The 26674-nt window shown below is 49.8% G+C and overlaps 1 protein-coding gene across 3 annotated transcripts in view; it reads left to right on the top strand.

Moving 5' to 3' along the window:
- Nucleotides 1-26674, top strand: part of UNK (unk zinc finger) — a 219184-nt gene that overhangs the window by 166341 nt on the left and 26169 nt on the right. For all 3 annotated transcript variants that reach the window (XM_029600486.1, XM_029600488.1, XM_029600487.1), the window contains one exon: nucleotides 10131-10319. In XM_029600486.1, the coding sequence (XP_029456346.1) occupies nucleotides 10131-10319 (189 nt within the window). The remainder of the gene's footprint in view (nucleotides 1-10130; nucleotides 10320-26674) is intronic.

The following is a 26674-nucleotide window of genomic DNA, read 5'->3' as shown; positions in this document are numbered from 1 at the left end:
AAGGCCAAGACCCAGGCAGGTTTATGGAAAGAGAACAAGTGCAAGCTGTTTCATTCTGCATGGCCTTTTCTTAATTCTGAAAACCATGAACCAAAGGATTTTGACTTCCTTGTCATTCAGGATGAGGATCTGTTTGTTTGATAAGACTAACTTTCAATATATTTCTAATACAGATCCCTCTTTTAAGGAACACAGGGAAATAATGATATTTATAGTGCCAGTATGGCCCAGGCCCATGTAGTTTTCACAGCTATGTCACCTCTCTGTTGGCAAAGCAATCTGGCTACAGCCCTCCCTGACTCTGGTTTCCCAGCACAGAAAAGAACTACTGCACCCTATCATATCAAGGCTGTCTGATGACATGGATGCTGAAAGTGACATAGTCACATTGTATGGCTGCTCCTAACCTTTCTCCAGGACACTCCTGGCATCCAGAAAGCCATCTACTAGTAATTCTTACAAATCAAAGAGGAAAGGGTTCATTGAGTGACTCTGCAACAGAGGCAGAGCCAGTTCAAGGGGATTAGGTGCCCTAGGCACCTTCTGCCTTGGGCTATCCACCCTCAGTCGTGCCCCCCTCCCGGTCGCACCGACAACCCCTGCCCCCGGTCACAGCCCCGACTCCTACCTAGCGGCAGCAGCAAAGAGGAGTGGAGATTTGAATCCCCACTCCCCTTTGCCACCGCCACTCGTGGCCCCACATGGCTCGCGAGCAGTGGCAACGCCCTAGGCCCAGGCCTAGCTCGCCTAGTGCTTCCGCCAGCCCTGAACAGAGGAAATTGTTCCAGTCTCTGTGGAGGTTCCACAAGATTTAGACTGTTTGTTATGCTTGTGTACTTGTGATCTGAAAACAAACTCAGTGAGGGTTCATCTCTGTGTGATACCTGCTTACCTTGATCATGAGGGTTAGGGGAAACTATCACACCACAAGCTGTCCCAGAACCCCTTCATTGCCAATTTCATGAAAGGTTTGTTCCCTGTACGTACCCAGATCAGTCCAGACACCTGGGTTTTGCCTCCGCACCAGCAGATGGAGACAGAGAAGTTTTTACAACAACCCTGGCATATATACCAAGATGCCACCCACAGTCCCTCAGTCTTACTCTGTCTCCAGCAGATGGTGCAGGTGCAAAACCCACAGTCTCTGGTTTCCTGATTATAGCCTTTTATTGAAGCGGGAGTGTAGTCAGGGTTTAGTTGGCTGTGAGGAGCTGTATCTTTAAATTAAAAAAAAAAAATACAGGGGAAAGTCCTGTTGCCGTCAGGGGTTCTGTGAACCTCCCAGGGGGTTGCGGAGTCTTGAGGGGACCACCCCCCCTGGTCAAGGCCGCTGCTAAGGGTCGAGGATCCTGTCTTTATAGTTTTCAGCAGCACTGGGGTAATACCGGGGAGCCCGGCTCACTCACCCCCTTACAGGAACAGGACCTGTCTCTATCCAGAGCCCAGGACAGCGAAATGGCAAGTTAAAGTGTATTGACAAAAAAAAAAGTGTTGTTTTGTACTTGGTGCGTGCCAGCTCTCCGTCGCTTACTAGACTTGTCGGGGGAGGGGGGCCTGCACGGTCGTGTTCTTACATTTTCTTTCGCCGGTTTTCTTGGGACTTGAGCGGGCCTCCGATGCCTTGGGGATCTTCATGCCGCGCACGCGTCTGTTGTGGGCGGGCCTCTGCTCCAAGTGCGTGCAGGGAGGAGAGGGACCTTTCGCCTCACTTCGGGGGGGGGGGGGGGGGGTCGCGGGCGAGCACCGCATTCAGAGGCGCGAGCAGAAGAGACTCCTGTGCCTTTAGCAGACCCATTTCCGCTCAGCGCGGGAACAGACGCCATTTTGGGCACGTTTCGTGAGGCCACGCAGGCAGCAATGGGAGAGAGGATTTTACCCCCTCGCTTTCCCCGCAGCAATTTCCTGCTGGGGGTGGGGGCACTCCTGTGGGAGCGTCCTCTCCTATTCATGAGGATAGCCCCGAGGGGGCTACTGATTCCTCATCGGACTCATCATTCTCCTCTGAATTTGTGCTACTTATGCACAAAGCTTTTAGAGCAAAGAAAGTTGGGAGAAAGCAGGCGGCGGACAAGCCTTTGCAGCTACCGTGTGACTGGAGCAAGTGGAAGGAGGACAGATCCAGAGGGGAATGTGATCCACTTAAGGACAAGAGACCCTTGCGGTCCATACCAGCGGAGACGGACTCAGATTCTCCATCTCAGGATAATCAAGACCTGCAGGGTACACCCCCGGGGATGATGCAGACCCACCGCAGGTTTCTGGCAGGGGTTCTCAGATGATGGAAGGTGACGATCCAAAGGTGGTTCATCTCTTTAAGAAAGAGGAGCTGTCTCCACTGATTCCGGCCATCTTACAGGAGTTTGGGCTGAAGTCTCAACAAGTGGAGTCCCGGCTGGATGCTATGAATCCGGTCTTGCTGGGCCTCAGGGGTCCTACGGTTTCCTTTCCTTTCCATTTCTCGGCGACGGATCCCCTCTTCCAGGAATGGGACACCCCGGAGTTGGGGTTGAAGGTCAGTAAGGCGATGGACAAGTTATATCCCCTTCCGGTAGATGACTTGGAGCTGCTCCGAGTCCCTAAGGTGGATGCCGCGGTGTCGGCTGTTACTAAGAGTTCCACTATCCCAGTTACAGGAGCGATGGCCCTCAAGGACTTGCAGGACAGAAAGTTGGAGCTGCAACTCAAAAAGGTGTTTGAGGTGTCTGCACTGGGTGTCCGAGCAGCGATGTGCAATAATTTTGCGCTGCGTGCGGGTCTTCGCTGGGACCAGCACCTCCAAGCCAATGCTGACCTCTCTGAGAGGGAGGCGGTTCAGGCAAATTGGCTTGAGGCGGTCATCGTGTACAGTGCGGATGCTCTGCACGACCTATTGCGCACGTCCGCCAGATCCTTGGTGTCCGCAGTTTCGGCACGCAGGCTACTCTAGCTCCGGAATTGGGCGGCGGATGTTTCCTCTAAGGCCCAACTCGGATCGCTTCCTATCAAAGGAAAGTTGTTGTTCGGTAAGGAATTGGAGGACATGATCCAATCTCTGGGGGAGAATAAGGTTCACAAACTACCGGAGGACAGGCCCTGGTCCAGAGGGTCGTTCCCTGCTCGGTCTCAATTCCGAGCTAATAGGAGACCTCGGGCGTCCGGGTCATCCTTTCGCCCAAGTTCCAACAGACAACAGTCATGGTCTCAGCCATTTCGTGGCAGACGTTTCGGCAGACCAGGTAACCCCCCCGCCTCGACAGCGGGGGCTAAGGCCTCACAATGAGATACTGCCGGTCCATCCCTCGGTTCCAGTCATCCACCAAGTGCCAAACGCGGGTGCCAGACTTTGGCTTTTCTTCGAGGAATGGACCAAAATAACTTCGGACCAGTGGGTCCTCACCGTGATAAGTCAAAGTTACACGTTAGATTTTGTACAGCTTCCTTGGGACAAGTTTCTGATATCTCTATGTGAATACCGAGAAATTCGGGAGATTGAACAAGGCACAATACAGCGTCTTCTGGACTTGGGGGCCATAACACTGGTTCCGTCCGCGGAGCTCTGCAGGGGTCGGTATTCCATTTACTTCATAGTTCCAAAAAAGGAGGGAACTTTTCGACCAATCTTGGATGTCAAACGAGTCAACCGATGTCTGCGGGTACCATGTTTCAGAATGGAGACTCTTTGGTCAGTCCTCGCCTCAGTACGTCAAGGAGAGTTCTTAGCATCTCTGGATCTAACAGAGGCATACCTCCATATCGGCATCCGGTCGTTCCACCAGAAGTTTCCCAGGTTCTGCATTCTGGGAAATCACTATCAGTTCCAGGCCCTGCCGTTCGGACTCGCTACTGCTCCCAGAACGTTCACCAAGTTGATGGTGGTGGTTGCAGCTCAGCTCCGGAGGGAAGGTTTTCTAGTGCACCCCTACCTGGACGATTTGGGCGAAGTCCGAGGTTCCGTGTCAGGCAGCTCTCCACCATGTGCTACAGCTCTTGCAATCACTCGGCTGGGTGGTCAACCTTGCCAAGAGCTGATTGATACCTTCACAGTCTCTGGAGTTCCTGGGAGCCCTTTTCAACACAAAGCAGGGCAAAGTGTTTCTCACCACCGAACGCGTGGTCAGGCTTCAGGGACAGGTGAGGGACCTGTTGTCCATGCAGCTGCCCCTGGTGAGAGATTACTTGAAGGTCTTGGGATCCATGGCATCCACTCTGGAGTTGGTACCTTGGGCCTTTGCTCATATGCGTCCCTTACAATCAGCCTTGCTGTCCCACTGGAGTCGGAACAGTTTCTCCTACCGCTTCCACTTACAGACTCGGCGAGAGTCAGTCTCGATTGGTGGCTTGTCTCGGACCACCTGACGTGCGGGGTTCTTCTGGTAATGCCCGACTGGACAGTTGTCACCACGGATGCCAGTCTTTCCGGTTGGGGAGCTGTTTGTCTGGGAAAGTCGGTGCAGGGGCAGTGGTCCAGAGACCAATCTCAGAGGTCGATCAACCGCTTGGAGACAAAGGCAGTGACTCTGGCATTGCAGGCTTTCCTTCCGCTTCTTTGGGGGAAGTCAGTCAGAGTATTGTCGGACAATGCAACCACGGTGGCCTATATCAATCGTCAAGGGGGAAAACACGGAGTCGTCCGGTGGCGTTGGAGGCGAACAGTTGATGGACTGGGCGGAACGGCATCTGGTCAGCCTGGCGGCTTCCCACATCGCTGGCATAGACAACGTTCAGGTGGATTTCCTCAGTCGTCACCATCTTGATCTTGGAGAGTGAGAGTTGGCTGACAACGCATTTCAACTCATCTGCCATCGGTGGGGCACGCCATGTATGGATCTGATGGCCACTTTCAATAATGCCAAGGCCCCACGCTTTTACAGTCTGCGCAGGGAACCAGGAGCTGAAGGGGTCGATGCCCTTGTCCTCCCCTGGACGACAAACATCTTACTGTACATGTTTCCTCCTTGGCTGCTGATTGGAAAGGTGCTACGGCGAATAGTGCTCCATCCGGCGGAGGTGATCCTAGTGGCTCCGGAGTGGCCGCGACGTCCCTGGTTTGCAGATCTGCTCAATCTGACTGCCATGGAACCACTCAGGTTTCGGGACTCCATGGCTCTTCTTCACCAAGGCCCCGTCTGTTTGGAAGAGGCGGATCGCTTCTGTCTAGTGGCATGGCTTTTGAGAGGCAACGATTGAAGAATAAGGGTTATTCGGACGCGGTGGTGGCTACATTGTTGAGGTCACAAAAGCCTTCTACGTCCCTAGCATATGTTCGGGTCTGGAAAGTTTTTGAAGCCTGGTGTGTGGACCGCTCGGTGGATCCTACAAGGGCATCGGTCCCGGACATTCTAGGCTTCCTTCAAGCCGGTCTTCCTAAGAGTCTATCTTGTAGTTCACTACGGGTACAGGTTGCGGCGCTCGGTTGTCTCCGAGGTTGGATCAAGGGGGTGGTCTTAGCATTGCACCCTGATGTGACGCGTTTCCTTCGGGGGGCAAAACATTTACGTCCACCGCCTCGCCATCCATGCCCTTCCTGGAACCTCAATTTGGTGCTTTCGGCATTGTGTGCACCGCCCTTTGAGCCTATTAAGCGAACGACGCTGAAGGATCTCACGCTGAAGGTGGTATTTTTGGTTGCGATTTCTTCGGCACGTAGGGTGTCTGAATTACAGGCATTGTCTTGCAGGGACCCATTCATACAGATTTCCGATTCCGGTGTGTCCTTGCGGACGGTTCCTTCCTTTCTTCCGAAGGTGGTGTCGTCTTTTCACATGAATCAGTCGGTTGAGCTTCCCTCTTTTTCATAAGGGGACCGGTCGGATCCTGTGGTGAAGGATTTAAGGAAACTGGATGTCTGCAGGGTGCTGTGTTACGCTTTCCTCCTCCAGAGGGGAGGAGTTAGCAATCTGCTGTCGCTCACCCCGCCAGGAGGGCGGAGTTAGCAAGCTGTTCTGCTGTTCTCCTGAAAGGGGAAGGAGTAGCAATATGACATGACCTGCTCCTCTGTAGATCTGTTAGCGAACTGCTGTAAGATGTTCCTGTAAGGAAAGGAAATAGCACTCTGTTACCAATCTGTTAAGGAGTAGCAATCTGTTATGAATCAACTCTCCTAGGAAGAGGAGTTGGCAAACTTGTATAATGATACTCTTCTGAGGAGAGGAGCTTAACAATATGTATAATGTACTTCGCTACTGAGATAGCAATCTTGTCATGCCCCCGCTACGGAGAAGCAATCTGTGTATATATATATATATATATATATATATAAGTTGCTGGCAAGTCTTAGAGAAAGAGAAGTAGCTGTCTATATAATACTTCCGTGAACGGAGATAGTGGTCTGTAGTGGTTGGCTCCCACAAGGTGACAATAGTGAAAGGAATGACCACTTGGAAGAAATGGTGAATCCCTGGGCTGATGGCAGATGACAGCACCCCCAGGAGGAGATCCTGAGAGGAACCACCGGCTAGGCTAGAATATGAGATAAACCCAATAGTTCTTTATTAGACTGGAAGCTGGACCACCAGGGGTGGCAGTAGTGAGTCACTGTGTCCGGCAAAGCTGAAGTTCTTCTGATACTGGAATATAATCTCTGGGTCGCTGAGCTGTAGAGAGAGACTAGAGGTAGTGAGTAGACAGGGTATACTGGATACAAGATGGTACACTCACAATAGTAGATGTCTACAATGGTCTCTATGCCACAGAGAGTCTTCAGTACATTCAGGAACAGGAGCCGAAGGCGAGCACTGGTTCCCACAAACAGTCTGTAATAAGAACTCACAATTGCTGTATGTGAAATGGCTTCTAGAGTAGAAGAGAGTCTGTATAAGATTCTAGGAACATGGGCCCTCGTGGAGTGAGTACCGGTTCCTATCTGTAATCTTGCCATTGTAACTCTTGATCTCTGTACCTGCGATAACGTCTTGGACGGAAGGGAGTCTTCAGAGCAAATAGGAATGTAGACCCTCGTGGAGCGAGTACCGATTCCTATGTAATAGAACTCACTGTGTGCACGTCCGCGATCGCTTCCAGGCAATGAGGAGTCTTCCGAGTGTTCTGGCAATCTGAAATCAAGAAGAGAGAGCGGAGCCCCCGTGGAGCGGGTACTCCTGGTAAGTTTGAAAAGGCCGAGCAGTGGGGAAGGCTTCCCCTCGCTGACTCGGATCGTTGTTGCAAGTATCGTGGACTGCCGAAGCAAGTCCTGTTGGAGTTCCTTGCTAACTCGTTAGAGGTTAGCAAAGACCTTTTAAAGTACAAATGGATGATGTCACTACGGGGGGACGCCCCCGAGGTTCGCGCCTTTGCTGGTACAAGTCTGGAGCGCGCGTGCGCCCGCCCTTACATCATCAGGAACATGGCGGATCCGTAGCGTCAGGCCAGCCCGGGGGAACCGGGACCAATGAGGCGGAGAGAAGCCGTGGCCGCATCTGTCCGTCAGAGCCGAAGGGAGTCGCATCCCAGGTAGAGAGGGTGGAGCGAGGGGCGAGAAGAGGCACAAAAGCAACACTCTGCTCCGGTATTTGGAGATTATGAATCCTTTCCGGGTATCGGACCATCTTTTTGTGTTGTGGAGTGGTCCGAAGAGAGGGGGTATGGCCTCAAAGACTACGATAGCTCACTGGCTAAAGGAAGCTATCGGATCAGCGTATTTGCTGCACGGTAAGACAGTGCCGGTAGGGCTTCGCGCCCATTCTATGCGGTCACAAGCCACCTCTTGGGCGGAATGTCAGCAAGTTTCACCCCAGGAAATTTGCAGGGCAGCTACTAGGAAATCTTTGCATACCTTTGCAAGGCACTATAGATTGGATGTGCAGGTTTCTGATTTCAGGGGCTTTGGAGAAGGAGTGCTCAGAGCGGGCCTCTCCGGCTCCTGCCCTAGGTAAGTTGGCTGTGGTACATCCCAAGTGTCTGGACTGATCCGGGTACATTCAGGGAAAGGAAAATTAGTTTCTTACCTGATAATTTTCGTTCCTGTAGTACCACGGATCAGTCCAGAACCCCGCCCGTAACTGTGTTCACTTAAGTAACGGAGAGCCCGCTCGTATATGGTTCTCCTTTTCGAAAGGTTAGTTTTTCGCTGGTTCTTTTGGTTCTGTGAGTTCTGTTCCCGGTTTGTTACACATAAATCCACCTTTGAAGCCACCAGCAAAACTTTGGAACTTCAATGTAGTTCATGCGGTTCTAATACAAGCCCATTGGAATCATTGCACTTGTGTACTTAAATTCTTAACTCTTAAATTGCACTTTATTGTGGCCACGTTGGCATAGATGGCTGGGGAGGTCCAAGCACTGGTCACATATCCTCCATATGTCAGATTTTTCCCAAGTTTCTCGGTATGTACCCTGCCCCTAAGCTATAACCTTAGTAGTTTCTAGAGACGCTGGGAGCCCACACAATGCAGGAGTTGCACAGTTCCTAGAAATACAACTACAGAACAAACACAGAAAACACTGGGAACAAAATCATTTACTTTGCCATGAATACTGGATATGTATGGAATATAAAATTTATTAAATAAATGATCAGTCCAGGACAGGCAGAGTTAACAAACTGTTGAATTTATTAACAAAAAGTGGGAATAGTGAATGATTATAGATTCAATTTGCAACCAGTAACAGGTAAAATAACAAGGATTAACCAATAAGTTACCAGTTCCTGGGGAGCAGAGTCTCAGCACAGAGTTCTGCTATCTCTAAACCTCCAGCCAAGACTAGAGATTTCTAGCAACTTCAGGGTTGGTTCTCTATCTAGAGGGCCAGTCAGGGCATAATATACTAACAATATCTCTGACCAATGGCTTTCTGACCAGAAATAACTTTCTGGAAAATGACACTGCAGAATGTTAGTCTCACAGTTTTCTAAGGATACTGAGAGATTATGCTGTTCAGGCCTCACTCTGAAGTACAGCAAGCATCCCAAGCTTGTGAAACTACAGTGTAATAGCCAAACACCACTTGCAGGACAGCTCAGAGGAAATAAGTTGTCTTGGGGAAAAACACAAGGTCCAAGGCAAAACAAGAAATTGCAGTGCATATAAAACCCATCTTTTACCACAGTATCTTAGTCCTCTTAACCTCTCTGCTCCATCATTTGGTGAGTAGAGTTGGGATATATTCCTGGAAGCCCGAGTCAAGAGGACTGACCGGCTAATAAAATCCTGCCATGGACCGAAAAAGTACTTTGCTCTCTGCAGCTGGATATTTTTTTTTTTTAAATCTGAACTTCATTCCGCCATTAGAAAAGAGCATCCTATGAAGAGAAAAATATTTACTAAGAGGTTTGTATTATATTAACTGCTAATTACATTCTATAAAATCTAAAGACAGGCATAGGTCCAGTTAGAATGAAACTTTAAGCTTATTATGATGCAATGCTCTTTGACACACTGCCGACTACCATGATTTCATAAAAAGCTAAAAGGTTTTTTGCTTTCAGCAAGCATTCTCTACCAGTTCTTAGTTTTTTAGTGCAGCTGATTTCATTAGGTTAAGTATCTTGCATTTTATAATAATTATTTCACTGTCGTCTAGAAGTCATGAAGTCAGGATTCGAAGCTGGTCATTTAAATAACTTAGCCAGATATAACTTATCCGACTAAGTTACGATGTATATTCAGCGGCATGGTGAAGCCGCTGAATATACGCATATATATCCGCACTTCACAGAATAAGCATACCTGGCTAAGCTTAGAACTGCTCTGTGGGGCATCTTAACTTAGATGTACGCTTTATGCCTAATTCCAAATATCGGTAATTAGGCGTATAAATTATACGTCTAATTCGCCCTGCCCCCGATCCGCACTATGCATGTCCACTTCTGCGTACATTTTAGCCGATTAAGAGATTTATAAAGCTAAGCAGCGGCCGCTACTTAACCGCATGAGTCCTGCTGAAATAGCGCTGAACCCGCTTTGAATATTGACTGCCATATGTTATTGTACTGTATGACCAATTATGTATATATGTATATTATGCTATTTAATGTATTGTTTTTATGATCTGCCTAGAGCATCTTATCTTGATATAGGAAGAATATAAAAAATGTTAACTAAAATAAATAAATTGTATTGAACATGATCTTTTCATTTTCTTGCCACTCTGTTTCTCTCGATACATTTTTCTAACTCTCTCTCTCTCTCTTTCTCCATATCCTTTTGTCTTAGGGGGCAGTTTATTGCAAAGCTCTGCTCCTGTAAATATTCCTGGCTCTCTGGGAAGCTCAGCCTCCTTTCACTCTGCTTCTCCCTCACCACCAGTTAGCCTGTCATCACATTTCCTTCATCAGAGCCAAGGACACTTGAGCCAATCGGATAACAACTTCCTGGGATCATCCGCTTCTCATGGATCATTAGGTAAAGATAGATGGCTAGATGCAAGGTGGTATTTGTTTAAGTGTTATAGTTGCTTACTCCCCAACTCGTATAATCATATGGGGGCAATTTTCATACTACTGCTTGGCTGCAAAGTCTGCAGATACTTTTATACTTGTGGTCTTTACACCAGTTTTCAGTGTAAAAGTATGTGCTTACTTTTACTTTGAATATTGCCCAAGGGAAAAGTATTTGCAAAGATGTGCATCTGCAGAGGTTTTTTTCTGCAGATACCTTTTCCAACCAAAACCACATGTACAGTTTTGAAAATCCAAAACTATGCACGTAGTTTTCTCCCCTGGCCCAACCCTGCCCCAGGAATAACTCTAATTCAGTGCAAGTAAAGTACACAAGTTGTGGAACTGTGTGTGTACTTTTACCCATATACAGGGTGGGTAGTTTTCAGACAGGTAAACTGCTTTTTGTTTGCAGAAATCCCTTTGAAAATTACCCACATGGATGACTATTTCTCCTAGGACAAGCAGGATGGTAGTCCTCACACATGGGTGACATCGGATGGAGCCCTGCATGGAATTTTGATCTCAGAGCTTTCAGCATACCCCTTAGGCAGAGTCCCTCAGTTTTCTTTTCCGCGGAACCGTGTGCTCACGGAATCTGTGTGTTACGGTATTCAGCTTTGCTCTCTTCTCACAGTTTTTGTAAGTGATTATTTCTAGAGCTGCACCTCTTAAGGTGGTTTTATTCTTCTATTTTTCCTCTTCTTTCCAACTGTCTGCCAGCCACATGGTGGGTTTCCCCTGTGCAGCTTGGCAGAGTCTCCTTGCTCTGTCTGTCTTTTCTCTTTTTCCACAGTGCTGACAGGACTGACTTTTGCAGTCTGTCATTGATCCATGTAGGCCGCTGAGCCTGGGGACTCGCCTGAGTTCTACCCGGGCTGAAGTTCCATGGCAGTTCACCGATTGATTGGCATCGATGGATTCAGACAGTGGAAGGATCGATGACCATGCCGTTCCTGTGAAAGGGAGAGCTCATCCTTCCCACATCTCAAGGAATTAGTCTCCATGGGCGGGAGCCCTGGATGATGTTACCTCCCCTCCTGCTTGCCAGCCTTGGCAATGCAGTCTCACTGAGAGAGCGGGTGAGCGGAGCCTGGGCTAGCAGTTTGCTGCCGCACCTCAGTGCCATGCCCATGATCAATTGCCCATGCACAGCTGTGGCCAACGAATCATTCATCCAACGCATCGATGTTGGGAATGCGTCGGGGACTGGGCCCACCTTCGGGTATCATGGTCACCCTTGATGTCATTGAGGTCCAGGGTCGCCCTCGTTGCCATCGAGGTACATGACTGTCCATAATGCCGTAGTAGCCTTCTGTGCTGTCGGCATCGGTGGAACTGGAGTCTCACTGCACCGGCTTGAGCATCAAGGGGGCGGAGTATAGCACAAATCGACACCCTCAATGCCGCTGATGCCTCGAGGCTAAGCTTCCCACAATACCACAATGCCATTGATGCTGCGGTACCTTAGGTGCCGTGGTGTGGCACACTCAATGATGCGGTACCCTTGTAGCACTCAATGCTGTGGTGACCAAGGTACCATCAATGCCATCAATGCCACTGTGCCCTCAATGCCTGTGGAGCCATCGATGCCCTCGATCCATCAAAGTGCATGCATGGCCACCCTCAGGGCTGTCTAGGTCGACGCGGTGGCAGGCCCTCGAAGCTGTTGAGGTGCGTAGCATCAATGCTGAGGCAGCCCTCCATGCCATCAAAGCACGTACCCTTGATACAGCTCCCTGCTAGGTTGTCAAGGTGCACAGCCTCGGTGCCAGCATGACCTCAGTGCCATTGCGATGCAGTGCTGCCCCAATACCATTGATGCCATCAAGGTATGGAGCCACTGTAGAGGCCTTCGTACCACTGATGCCTCTCATTACTGCGTCGACTTCCTCAAGCTCCACCTACCAAGCACCGGGGTTGCCATTGAGCACCTTTCTCACCCTTGAGGCCATTGACCACCAGTGCTCTTTGAAGCCCCTGTGTCACCCTGTTGCCCTCGGGTGGCAGGGGTTTTTGGCCTCTTATGGATCGAGCGCAGGGGTAGCCATCTACTCGAGGCACCCTAGTGCATCCGTATGCAGTGGTCTGATGCTCTCAAGGCTTCTGGGTGGTGTTCACTGCGGAGCACTGAGAAGTTCAGAACTGTCCCGTCAGCTGACGATTCCGGCATTGGAGGCCCCACTGGTTTATGCACATCATCAATGTTAATGGGCACTAATGAGGCTCTCGTCAGCTGTAATGCTTGCGAGGCCATCGAGCTTGCAGCATTGACATCCCCGAATGAATAAGTAAACTGAGGGGAACTGCCGCTGGCACTGGCAGTGATCAGTTCTTTTTGGCATCGGTGACCTGTGGGTGGGCTGTAGGGCCTCTCCCTGCTGACCCATGGCCTTCTTTGGTCGATAACTTCAGGCACCGAGTCCCCGTCGGGGCCCCAGGCAATAGACATCCGTGGGCACCTGTGATGCCGGGGATGGCGCTATATTCCGTCGAACTGATTATAGTTCAGTTTAGTGCAGTCAAGGCCTTGGGTGCAGAGTCGTTGGATTCTCTATAGTGTCTTTGTGTTGGTCAGCGCGAAAGCACCATGGGTCCTATGGGCACCATCACCGCTCTAGGCACGAGAGGATGCAATCAGAGATCTCAGGACTGTCTGCAGTACTCCATAAGCACCTTCAATTGCAAGGACTTCACTGCTGTCATTCCCTGTGAGTTCCGACGCAGTTTCGAGGGGCCGCCTCTCAAAGCATTATCAGTTACTAGAGGAGACGACGCCATAGACCGCTACTCTCCACCATGCCTTACCCAGAGCACCAGTGGTGCTGGGGACGCCATCGTCACATTATTCTCTCCACTCCGATGGAGGTACTGTGGTGTTGACGTGCAGCTTGCGCGATTGGGAAAGATAAGACATCTGTTAGAGTGCCTCGGACGCTGGCAGGCAGCATTCTTCCTGTCTGTCAGCCATACTAGGGTTCTGCCATCTTTCGTCATAGTCTCAGCCTCCACATCAGTCTGTACCACATAGTGCTGAGGAGCACTGGTGGGGGAGGCATCATTACACACTTTGTACTTGGTCGTGAGGCAGTGTGTAGCCACTGACTCTGGCACGTGGTTCTCTGTCCTCACTGGGGTGTGGGATTTCTCCCTCAAGCACGGTGCTTAGGATCATAGGTGTGCCGCCATCTGTGGATGGGTTATCACTGCATGAGTACTGCCCAGTGTACTTTCGTAGTGGAAGGCTTCCAGTTGCCCTTTATTGCCTGAGCGTTTGTGTGTGTGTTGGGTAGGGGGGGTTCCCTCTGGGCAGGCACAACAGGTTGTGTTCCGCAGCCGCAGGACTGACCTAGGACTGTATTCCTGGTCAGCAGAGGAATGTATCTTTCAACTTCTATCATGTCTGACTCCCCTTTCTTGTGGAACAGTCCCTGGGGCTCTGTCCCTGGAAAGGTTTTTTTCTTTTTTCTCTGATCTGGGGCCTCGATCCTCTGAATCAATGTGTTTTCTTGGAGGCCAGGGCCGGGGAGCTGCAGCAACGGTCATTGGACCGTCTTCAACTGGGGCCCTCCGGGGATTACAGTGGCGACCTCCCCTATCCGAGGCTGTCTGTCTGTGGTGATTTGTTCGCTTTGGCACCTCAAAAGTCAGTGACTGTGCCTCAACTCTCATTTGGGAAGTTGCTAGGATTTTCGGGATTTTGAGGCCCCGATTCCACTGCTTCCCTCTCCCCTCTTGAAGGGGAGATTCAACTGAGTTCCAGGACAACCCTTTCGGTTTCCCCTCTAGACACTCAACTGTGCATCCCTTCGAGGGGTGTCCCTCGTTTTCCGTTCCCGGACAAGGGATGGCACTGCTCTGACTGACACCAGCCCCAAGAACCAGTCGAGAATAGCGCTGTCCCTTGGGCACTCTAAGATGCAGCAGGTCTATCCACGAGGGAGCTTGTCCAGTGTTGCTCCCCGGTGACCCTCCAGGTTTCTCCCTATTCAGGAGTCACTTTGATATCTGCTGAACTCTGTGGGTGTCTTCTTTAAGGATCGCTATCATCAGTCATTCTTGCCTGCAGAACCCTCCTCTGTGAGGAGAGTTTTAGTCCATCAGCTGGGCAAATGTGCCTTGGGGGCCGAGTACCCTGCAACAGAGGCATTGCCCTTTGCTCGCAGTAGGTGCAAGCTATTCTTCCCCCTTTTTCAGGATCACCCTGTCTGCGGACAGAGGAGTCCTGGGTCATGCAATGCTGTCCATTGCTCTGCTACGTGCTCACTTTTGGGGGGGGGGGGGTTTATGCACTCATGGCTGGGGTAGCGATACCTCAGCCGGGTGCTTGGCACTCTGTTCCGAGATCGCCCTGGGCCTGTCCTGATGCCCTTTAGGTTTCTGGTCTGGTAAAGAAATTGTGTTCTACTGGGGTTTTGTGCATGCGACTCCCCAGCTTCCCATCTCCTAGTGGAGCTTTCGGGATTTCTCCCCTGGGGCAATGGCTCTCAGTTTCCACTGTTCCAAGAAGACTGAGGGACCTGTCTCAGTAGGTTATTCCCTGCTGATTTTGACAATGAGTTGTTCGCTTGGGATTGATAGACAACCAGGCAACCTGTGCTTGCCCCAGCAGTCCACCAGTCTGCCTCCTTGTGTTCTTTGCTCCTTCCGACTTCCAATTGGATTGTCTGGGAGAGGGGAAGTAAAGTTAAGGCACCCATGGTATATCTATGTATACCTGCAGGGAAGATTACACCAAGTTTTTCCACTTATTTTCTCCATTCTCTAGCCAATACTGCCTTAGTTTTTCTCCGAGTCACCCCATCTCTCAGGGACTGTCTGTCCTGGTGGCAGGTACTCTCCAGTCTGGAACAGGGGATTTCCTTTTGGAGTCTTTCTACTCAAATTGTGTTAACCACGAATGCATATACCCTGGGTTGGGGAGCTCATGTAAATGGGCTCGGCACCCAGGGACTATAGTCTGCGCAGGAGCATTGTTGTCAGATAAACGTCCTAGAGCTTTGGGCAATCAGGTACGCGCTATGGGCTTCAGAGATCGGCTGTCCAACAAAATAGTCCTGATCCAGATTGACAGCCAAGTAGCCATGTGATATGTCAGCAAGCAGGGAGGCACAGGATCATACCTCCTGTGTCAGGAAGCGGTCCAGTTCTGGTACTGGGCCCTGGCCAATGGGATGGTGCTGAGGGCTATGAACCTGGCTGGAACAGAGAACGTGATAGCGGACAGGCTGAGTCAAGCTTTCAAACCTCACGAGTGGTCCTGGACCAAGGGGTAGCGAATCAGATTTTCCGTCTCTGGTGGAGCCCAGACATAGATCTGTTCATATCCCCCTGCAAATGCAAGGTGCCTCAGTTATGCTCCCTGTCCAGGTCAGACGGCAAACCAGCCTCTGACGCCCTTGCCCATCATTGGGGCAAGGGTCTTCTGTATGCGTATCCTCCAGTTCCCTTAATGGCAAAGACTGTCTTGAAGCTTTGCGAGAACAGTGGGACTATGATCCTCATAGCCCCTCATTGACTGAGATAGGTCTGGTTTCCACTCCTGTGGGAATTGTCTATCCAGAAACCAATCAGTCTGGGGATTTCCCTGGATCTCATCGGAGGCTAGTTTAAAAAACACCTCCGTCAGAGTTCATCTTAGTGCAATTGGCACATACCACCTTGGTGTAGATGGTACGCCCATCTCTGTACAGCCTATAGTTGTACATTTCATGCGGGGTCTGCTTCATTTGAAGCCTCCCCTAAGGCCTCCCACTGTGCTTTGGGACTTCAGCTTGATATTGACTCAACTGATAAAAGCTCCTTTTGAACCACTGCGCACCTGTGACCTGAAGTACCTGACCTGGAAGGTCATATTTTTGGTTCTATCTTGACAGGGTGGTCTTGTGTATGTACCCTAAGTTCCTGCCTAAGGTGGTGATGGATTTCCATCTTAACCAGTCAATCATCCTGCCAATTTTTTTCCCAGGCCCCATTCGCACCAAGGCGAATGAGCATGGCACGGTTTGGACTGCAAGCAAGCCCTAGTCTTCTACCTGGAGCGGACAGAAGCCTATAGACAGTCCACCCAACTTTTTATTTCTTTTGATAGGAATAGGTTGGGCGTTGCCATTGCAAAACAGACAATATCCAATTGGCTAGCAGATTGCATCTCCTCCTGTTATGCCCAGGTGGGTCTGTATCTTGGGGGTCATGCCAAGGCTCATTCTGTCAGAGCCATGGCAGCATCAGTGGCCCACTTGTGAGCAGTTCCCATGGAGAAGATCTGTAAGGCTGCAATGAGGAGTTCTCTCCACACATTCACATCACATTACTGTCTAGATAGGGATGGGCGACGTGACAGTAGGTTCAGCCAGTCTGTCCTCCACAACCTTTTTGAGGTGTAGAACCCAGCTCTCCCAACCTAGGGCCCGTTGTTTGGGTTCAGGCTGTCTCCCCCTCTGTTACCAATAGTATGGTGATATTTTGCCCGTTGGCACCTAGTTAAGTGTCTGTTGGCCCCCTTTTGTGTTGGGGCACAGCCTGTAGCTAGGGATTCACCCATGTGTTAGGACTACCATCCTGCTTGTCCTCTGAGAAAGCAGAGTTGCTTACTTGTAACAGGTATTCTCAAAGGACAGCAGGATGTTGGTTCTCACAAAACCTGCCCTCCACCCTGTGGAGTTGGGTTTTCCTATTTTATATTTTATCGTAATTCTATGTTACGAGACTGAAAAGGGACCCCACGTGGACATGTAGTGTAAGGCATGCTGGGCATGCTCAGTGTGCCTAGTCAATCTCTAGAAACTTTGACATACGTTTTCTGCATCGGGCTCCATCTGATGATATCACCCATGTGTGAAGACTAACAACCTGCTGTCCTCTGAGAAAGGAAAATTGGTTCTTACCTGCTAATTTTTGTTCCTGTAAATCCACAGGTCAGTCCAGAGGAGCAGCAGGTGGTACACTTGGTATATAGCAATGCCTCAAAGTTTTGTTCTCTGCCTCCATCTGCTGGTGAGTGTGAATAACCCGCAAACAGTAGATCAGCCTCTGGTCTGGACTGATCTGGGTTTGTCCAGGAACACTTATTACAAGTAAGCAACTCTGCTTTGTTTTGCCGTATGTTACTTGCCATTCAGCTGTAGTTCCAACACCACCTTTAAAGCATGTACTAAAGCAGTGGTTCTCAACCTTTTTTTGGCCGGGACACACCTGACAGATGGTTCTCAAATGTGTGACACACTGAACATTGATTCATCTCGGGGCAAAATGTAAATATACATTTCCTGTAGTACCTGGATCAGTCCAGACTCCTGGGTTTTGCCTGCCCTCCAGCAGATGGAGACAGAGAAGTTTGAATGGACTCTGCCCTATACCCTGAGGTGCCACCTAGAGTCTGTCAGTATTTCTTTGTCTCCAGCAGATGGTGGAGGTGCAAATCCCTTCAGTCTGGATTAGCTAGAAATATTTAAAAAGAAGATTTTTGAAGTGTCAGCTCTGGGGGTCCATGCCGCCATGTGCAGCAGTTTTGCACTGAGAGCCAGCCTCCGCTGGGTGCAGCACTTGCAATCGATAGCATCCCTTTTGGACGCAGATGCGGTTCAGGCCGGTCGGCTGGAGGCCGTGGTCACTTACAGTGCAGATGTGCTTTATGATCTACTTCGTACTTCAGGCAGGACTATGGTTTCGGCAGACTCTGCCCGCAGGCTCCTATCGCTCAGGAACTGGTCGGTGGATGTTTCTTCAAAAGCCCAGCTGGAATCCTTGCCCTTTAAGGGGAAGTTGCTATTTGGCCAAGAGCTAGAGACATGATTAAGTCTCTGGGAGAAAACAAGGTCCATAAGTTACCAGAGGATAAACCCAGAATGAGGGGATCCTTCTCCCAGCGATTGAGATTCCAGGAGAATCGTCGTTTTTGATCCTCCAGATCCTCTGGATCTTCGTCCCGACAGGGTCCTAGCCGGCAACATTCCTGGAATCAGTCCTTTCGAGGCCGACGTCCTGGTAGAGACGGAGCCCCACAGGCGCATGGGGGTCTCAAGTCTGCCCAATGAAGCAATGCCGGTTCACTCCTTCATACTGAAGATAGGGGGCAGGTTGTCCCTTTTCCTAGAGGAGTGGACCACTTTGAACTTGGACCAATGGGTCCTCAATATAATAGAACAAGGCTACGCTTTAGATTTTGCTCGGCCACTTCAGGAGCGATTTCTGGTTTCCCTGTGCTTTTATGAGCAAAAACATCTGGCAGTGCGCAACACCCGTAAGACTACTGCAGGACTTGGGCGCCATAGTTCCAGTCCCCGCGGGAGAGCATAAGCGGGGTCGCTACTCCATTTACTCTTCAGTCTGTGATAACGTCCATTCACAGGGGAGAGTTCTTGGCATCCCTAGACCTGACCAAGGCATATCTGCATATAGCCATCCGCCCCGATCATCAAAAGTATCTGTGGTTCGCAATCCTCGGGCATCACATCTAATTTTGCACTCTACCCTTTGGGCTGGCAACGGCGCCCAGGGTATTCACCAAAGTAATGGTGGTAGTGGCAGCGGCTCTCCGGAGAGAGGTTGTTCTGGTACATCCTTATTTGGACGATTGGCTGATTCGAGCGAAATTGGAGGACCTTTGCCGGAAGGCGGTACCATGGGTCCTACAGCTGTTGAGCTCGCTGGGCTGGGTTGTCAGTCGGACAAGAGTCATCTGATTCCCTCCCAGTCCTTGGAATTTTTGGATGCTCGGTTCGATATCATCTTGGGCAAGGTTTTCCTTACCGAGGAGCGAATTACCAAGGTGCAGACTCAGGTGGAGGCCTTGCAATCCATGCCTCGTTCCAGAGTCTGGCATTATTTACAGGTTCTCGGTTTGATGGCTTCCACTCTTGACCTAGTCCCATGGGCCTTTGCACATATGAGGCCTCTACAGTCCGCATTACTCTCCCTTTGGAATCTGCTCTCAGAACAGTTTCACCTTCTTCTACCTCTTACGGACTCGGTGCGTTCCAGTCTTGTGTGGTGGCTCCTCCCAGACAATCTGCATCGGGGAGTGGACTTGGAGATGCCCTCTTGGACAGTGGTGACCACAGATGCGAGTCTCTCCGGTTGGGGAGCGGTTTGTTGGGGAACAGCGGTGCAAGGCCAGTGGTCAAGAACGGAGTCCTCTTGGTCGATCAATCGGTTGGAGACCAGAGCAGTTTGGTTAGCTCTGCAGGCCCTCTTTCTTTTGGTAAAGGGGACTTCAGTAAGAGTGCTCTCTGACAATGCGATGACTGTGGCCTTCATCAGTCGTCAAGGCGGAACCAAGAGTCAACCAGTGGCAATGGAGGCCCAGCTGTTGATCAGCTGGGAGGAACAGTACCTGCACAAGATAGAAGTCTCTCACATAGCCAGAGTGGACAATGGGCAAGCCGATTACCTCAGCCGGCACCAGCTGGACCCAGGGGAGTGGGAGCTTTCCGAAGAGGCCTTTCATCTCCTATGCAATCACTGAACCATGCCCTTCATGGACCTGATGGCGACATTTCGCAATGCCAAGGCTCCCCAATTCTTCAGTTGATGCTGGGAGCCAGGAGTGGAGGGCGTAGATGCCCTGGTCCTTCCCTGGCCGAAGGACATTCTGCTGTTTGTGTTTCCACCTTGGCCATTGGTCGGCAAGGTGCTGCGTCACATCGACGCTCATCCGGGCGAAGTAGTGGTAGTGGCGCCAAAGTGGCCGTGTCGCCCATGGTTTGCGGACCTCGTGAATTTAGCAGTAGACGGACTTCTGAAGTTTCATCCATCTCCGAATCTTCTGCACCAAGGCCCCGTTGTTTACAAGAGGCAGATTGCTTCTGTCTAGCGGCATGGCTTTTGAAAGGCAGAGATTAAGGGGTAAGGGTTACTCGGATGCAGTGAATGCCACACTCTTACAATCTCACAAACCTTCTACCTCCATGGCGTACATCAGAGTTTGGGGTATTTTTGAGACCTGGTGCCTGGACCACAAGTTGGAGCCGTCCAGGGCTTCGGTTGCGGGTGTTTTGGCCTTTTTGCAGGCAGGGCTAGCTAAGGGGTTGGCCTTTAATTTCCTAAGAGTCCAGGTGGCAGCCCTCGGTTGTTTTCGGGGTAAGGTGAACGGCGTTGCCCTAGCATCCCATCCAGATGTAGCTAGTTTTTTGCATGGGGCCAAGCATTTGCGTCCTCTGGTTTGGAACCCCTGTCCCTCGTGGAAGCTGAATCTGTTCCTCCGCGCCCTTTGTAATGCGCCTTTCGAGCCGTTGAAGCGAGCGACTCGGAAGGATCTGACCTTGAAAGTGGTCGTCTTAGTGGCTATCTTCTTAGCAAGGCGTGTATCAGAGCTTCAGGCCTTATCTTGCATGGAGCCCTTCCTACGGATTACAGAGGCAGGAGTCTCCTTGCGGACGGTTCCCTCCTTTCTCCCGAAAGTGGTGTCCTCTTTTCATTTGACTCAGTCTGTGGAGCTCCCTGCCTTTACAGACCTGGATTCTTCTACTCCCAAGTCTAGGGATCTGAGGAAGTTGGACGTGAAACAAGCGCTGTTGCGTTACTTGGAGGTTACGAATAGTTTACGTCTCTCGGATCATCTTTTTGTCTTGTGGAGTGGCCCCAGGAAGGGTCAAAAACTTCAAGGGCTACTATTGCGTGTTGACTAAAGGAAGCTGTTGTCTTGGCATATCTAGTTCAGGGCCGTCTGATCCCGATTGGTCTTTGGGCTCGTTCTACTCGGTCGCAAGCAGCCTCATGGGCAGAATGTCAACAGGTGTCGCCGCAGGAAATTTGTCGGGCGGTTGGAAATCTACACTCACTTTTGCCAGACATTATCGCCTGGATGTCCGGGCCATAGAGCCCGGTTCCTTCGGGGCTAGTGTGCTCCGAGCGGGACTTTCTGTCCCACCCCAGGTAGGGAAGCTTTGCTACATCCTAGGAGTCTGGACTGATCCATGTACGTACAGGGAAAGGAAAATTGGTACTTACCTGCTAATTTTCGTTCCTGTAGTACCACGGATCAGTCCAGAGTCCCACCCATTTCAGAGTTGGGGGAAACGGAGAGTCCGCTCGGTTGTTAATTCTTTCATATTCTGCAGATTTATCAAATGTTCTTATAGTGTATGCCCCCCTTACAGGGTGTGAGTATGGGCATGTTTTTGTTAGTAACTTTACAGGTTTTTTTTCCCTCTGCTCTTCGGGGGATGTTGTGTTATAGTGGAAGTTATGGTTTAACCTTTCTACTTGGGTACAGTGTAATACTGACAGGTTCTAGGTGGCACCTCAGGGTATAGGGCAGAGTCCGTTGAAACTTCTCTGTCTCCATCTGCTGGAGGGGAGGCAAAACCCAGGAGTCTGGACTGATCCATGGTACTACAGGAACGAAAATTAGCAGGAAAGGACCAATTTTCCTTTCTACATCCTCAGGAACCCCCTCGACCCCCAACAATGGGTGCAGAGCAGAACTAGGGCATTACCCGTACAACTCACCGTACAAAAAAAGATATTCTGGTTCTGATGACATCTTAGTAAAAGCAAAACAAACTTCCTTTATTGGCAGGCACAATACCCCTCCTTATGAAAATACAGTAATTTACCACTAATGCATGTCTTATTCAGAAAACACAACAAATAAGATTGATACAAATGCTTACATGCTAGTAAAATACCTCACCTCAGTCACACACCCAGAACTGACCTTCACCAAGTACAGAAAGTCCACAAATTATAAATATGGAGACAAACTGGAATGGAAAACCAAAAAAGCCACTCTGTATGCAGTGCAAAATGGAAAAAGAAATATAGCACTTAACATAATAATAATATACACAAAATAATCCGCACAAAGTTAAACCTGTATTATGGAACACACTCAACAGTAACAACCTTATCTATGAAAAGGCAACACTACAAATATTTAACCAGGCCCTAAACACTAATACACCTCCTATTAGGAAAACAGAGCAAGCCAAGCTATCCCCACTCAGAAATAATTGTAAAACTATACTAATAAATGTTACAAAACAGCTGATGAACAGAATAACAGCTGATGAACAGAATAACATCCAACAATTAAAACTTCATAAAAATTATTAAAAATTGTCCAAATATCAATAAAATATTTCAAAACAGCAGACATCACATAATACCCAATAATTAAAATGGCAGTCAATCAAGAAAAATAAACTTAAAAAGCCACCTTTACTTACCCTCTCCAGAAACTCTCCTACTCCTTTCCCTTCCAGGCCAATAGCACTCACCAGAAGCAGCAGTGGCTGCTGAAGCTCTGTCCTCACAATCCTCTTCCTTAGGGCCCACAACCAGTCACTCACACACAGTCTCTGTCTCACACAGACCAGTAACCTCCCTAACTGGTCTCTCTTCCTCACACACACACACACCAGTCACCTCCCTGTCCAGTCTCTGTCTCTCATACACACACACCAGTCACTTCCCTGTCCAGTCTCTGTCTCTCTCTCTCACAGACACACACACACACACACACACCAGTCACCTCCTTGTCCAGTCTCTGTCTCTCATACACACGCACCAGTCACCTCGCTGACCAGCATCTGTCTCTCTCACACTCACATACACACACACACCAGTCATCTCGCTGACTCTCACAGAAACACATCACCTCTGACCAGTCTCACTCTCAATCACACACATGCTCTCTCACTTACATACAAGCCCTCAATCACAGACACATGCTCTTGCTCCCATTCTACCACACATACACAAAGCTGCCACTCATGCACCCAGGCACCCATTTTATCACACACACACAAAGCTGCCGCTCACGCACCCAGGCACCCATTGTAACACACTCACACACACACTCACAAGCTCTCATTCATGCACCCATTCTACCACACACACACACAAGCTCTCACTCATGCACCCAGGCACCCATTCTACCACACACACACACAAGCTCTCACTCACGCACCCAGGCACCCATTCTACCAAAGGCACACACAAAGCTGCTACTCATGCATCCATTCTATCACAGGCTCACAAAGCTGTCACTCATATACACACAAGCTCACATGGAGCCTCTTCTCATTGGCCCAATAACCCTGGCCTCCGCTTATCAGCCGCCGCTGGCCTGGCCTCCGGCAGTGCGCAACATCTCTCCAGCCACCACTGGCGCGCAGGGTTTCTCCAACTCTTCAGCCTCCAGCGGCTTGGCCTCCAGCGGTGGCGAACAAGGTTTCTTCAACTCTTCAGGCCCCGCCCATGGGGAGAAGGGAAGCACAAGAGGGGCAGTGGGACACCGGGAGCCGCAACACACCTGCCGGTGCTTGGCGACACACTGGTGTGTCACGACACACCGGTTGAGAATCGCTGTACTAAAGAATGCTTGAAGACACAACATTCTCTTCTTGGAGTTTTCAATACAGCATTTCTTGCAAGCACAGACGAACAGCTTTACAGTACTTTTTTTTTTTTTTTAAAGCATAGGGTAGAAAAAGCTCAGCAATCCTTCTAACTCTGGGTTGATCAAATTAAACAGATTCCAGGCCAGAGTTTCTGAAGCACCAGTTACAGCAGGAATTCCAGCCTGGGTTTTAAACACATACCATGCATATAACTTGATGCTAATTAATGACACTGCACCCTCTGGGTTTAAATGCACATTTGCAGAGCTTATGAAGCCAAGTTTGCATTTCATGTACGTACCCATATCAGTCCAGACTGCAGGGTTTTGTCTCCCTGCCAGCAGATGGAGACAGAGAAAGTTTCACCAACACTGTACATAACCCAGTGTGCCCCCTGCAGTCCTTCAGTATTTCTCTGTCTCCAACAGATGGTAGATGGTGTTAAAACCTGCAGTGTGGAGTATAGAAAAAAAAGAGAAGAGAGAGATCTCCAGTTCCTCCCAGGGGGTTGGTAGGTCCTGGTGGGGCCATCCCCCCTGGTTTGAGGTGGACAAGCAGGAGGTTGGTGACCCTTGATGGCAGCTCACCCCGAGATTCCATGGGGATGTATATCTGTGGTCCAGATGCCTCATCCCCCACAAGGCAGCATTGATTCTACTGACGGCTCTGCATTTCGGGTCCAGTCAGAGCAGGGAAGTAATGAATTTCTGTTCCTCCTTCTTCTGTGGCTAGTTTCAGCAGTGGATGCAGTTTTAAAGTTTGCTTAAAAAAAAAAACAAACGGCTGGGAGGCAGTGAAATCATTGTGCCAGTAACTCGGGGCCTTAATTGCTGCTTCAGAGCTGGTCGCCCGTGGGTTTCCTGAGGTTCAGGTAGACAGGGTGGTGATAGCGGCACAACGCAGACAATGCCATTCCTGTGCAGACTTGCGGTCGCGCCTAAATTCAGATGGCTTGTATTCTGTGTGCATCCCTGTTGAGGAAGGCACTTTGCGGGAACCCACTGCTTAGACCAAGGCTAAACGAGCCTCGCGGGTGACAGGGATAGCGCTGAGTCTTTCCTTGTCAGCAAAGGAATGGCAGCCATTTTCAGTTCCCTAGCAGTGTCGGTAGTGTTGGTCGGAGAGGCTGGGGAATTCCCTACTCAACCAGCTCCAGCGGGGTACCCTGTCCCGCAGATGTGCAGAGATGCACTTGCACCTAGGAGGAATCTCTGGTTCTGGTAGAAGTCTTCTGCTGGTTTTAATTTGCTTGTGCGCAAAGCTTGTTTAGCGGAACAGGCAGTGGGGGATGCTGGTTCTCGCCCCAGTCTCCAGGGATTCTTGGCTAGTCAAAAGGCCTGAGTTGTTGAGAAGCTCTTCAGGCCTTCGGTAATTTTTAGTGCCAGATGTTGTACAGATCTTTGCCTAAACGTGCTGAAGGTGCAGACCGTCTTTGCTTAGCTACATGGTAGGCCGCGGAGGTTGTTCTTTTCATGCACGCGTATAGGTGTGTGTGCGCATTCTTGCTGCATGGTGGTTGCATGCCCAGGGAACTGTGCGTGTAAAGACATAACCTAGATTTGAGCATGTACGTCTGTGACCTAAATTTGGGTGCGTGTTTACCCAGGTACTTGAGCACGTATTTGCATAGGTACTTGTGCGTGTAAGACCGCAACCTAAACTTGAGCATGTATTTGTGGGTGTCCTGGAGGAGTGCATGCTTACGCCTGAATGGCATTGGTGTGCGTGCAGGAGGCTAACTAGAGCCAAAGTTCAGAAGAGCTAGGCAACGGGGACAAAAAGTCCAAGTGCCTTGCTATCTGTGAGGCTTGCTGTCTGAGAGCAATTCAGTCCTCACTCTCTCTCTCTCTGTCTGTGTCAGCGCCTTTTTAGATGCTCACATCGATTTGAATGCTACAGCTTTTGCCCATGTTAGAACATGCCCTCGGCCTATGGTGTCTCTGGAGGGTAGTTGAGTGGGAGGTTAAGCAATGGTCAGTTCTTCTCCTCCCTTGTTTCCAATGGCAGAAGCTTCCCCGAGAGAGAGAGATTTAGAGAGAGCAAGGTTGGGCCTATGGTCTCTGGTATAGATCCATCTTCCCTCTCCTGGGTGGAATATTTCCAGGGCCTGTAGACCTTTCCGAAGGGGTGCCCAGCAAAGGCGAAGCAACCAACTAGGTAGGGATCGCATGCTCAGGCCTCCCATTTGTCAGTCATGATGGGCAAAAGCCACAGGGAGGCTGTGCCTGGTATTGTTCAAGGGGATGTGGATCTTCAGACATCGGAGGATTCCAAAGGAAAATTGGCTTTCTGATCTCTAGAAGAGGGAGAAATTACATCTGATTGAAGCCGCATTGGCCTCTGCTCAGATTTTTTTTCCCCTTTTCACAGAGATTTTTTGCTGAGTTTGTTGGCTTAGACCCTAAATACACTCAGCGAGGCCAGAGGTCAATTTAAGTTACGTGTCCTATTCTTACCCCTTCCCTGAATCCAATTCAAGAGTTAATTGGGCTTCAGTGGAATCCCCTGGTGGAAAGTTTTAAAAAGGGGAAGAACCAATTTTCCTATATTCCATCTATTTCGTGGTTCTGGAAAAAAAAAGAAAGGGACGTTTTGGACGATATTGGAGTTAAAGAAGGTAAATGCGGCTTTCAAGGTTCCCTGTTTCCTCATGGAGACTCTGAGGTCCATCATAGCGGCAGTATGCAAGGGAGAGTTCTTGGCATCTCTCAACTTGACAAAGTCGTATCTGCACGTAGCCATTAGGCTGGAGCACCAGAAATTTCTGAGGTTCATGGTCCTAAGGGAACATTTTCAGTTTCGAGCCCATTGGTTTTGGCTGGCAACAGCTCCATGTACCTTAACCCAGGTGATGGTGGTGGTGGTGACAGCATTGCAAAAGGAGGGTGTGTGGATGCATCTGTGTCTGGACAACTGGCTCATTCATGTGAAATCTGAGGACCTCTGTCGACAATTAGTACAAAAGGTACTGGTA

The sequence above is a fragment of the Rhinatrema bivittatum genome, chromosome 4 (assembly GCF_901001135.1).
Source record: "Rhinatrema bivittatum chromosome 4, aRhiBiv1.1, whole genome shotgun sequence".
Lineage (NCBI taxonomy): Eukaryota > Metazoa > Chordata > Amphibia > Gymnophiona > Rhinatrematidae > Rhinatrema > Rhinatrema bivittatum.
Note: the sequence above shows the minus strand (reverse complement) of the source record. Positions and strands in the feature narration are given on the sequence as shown.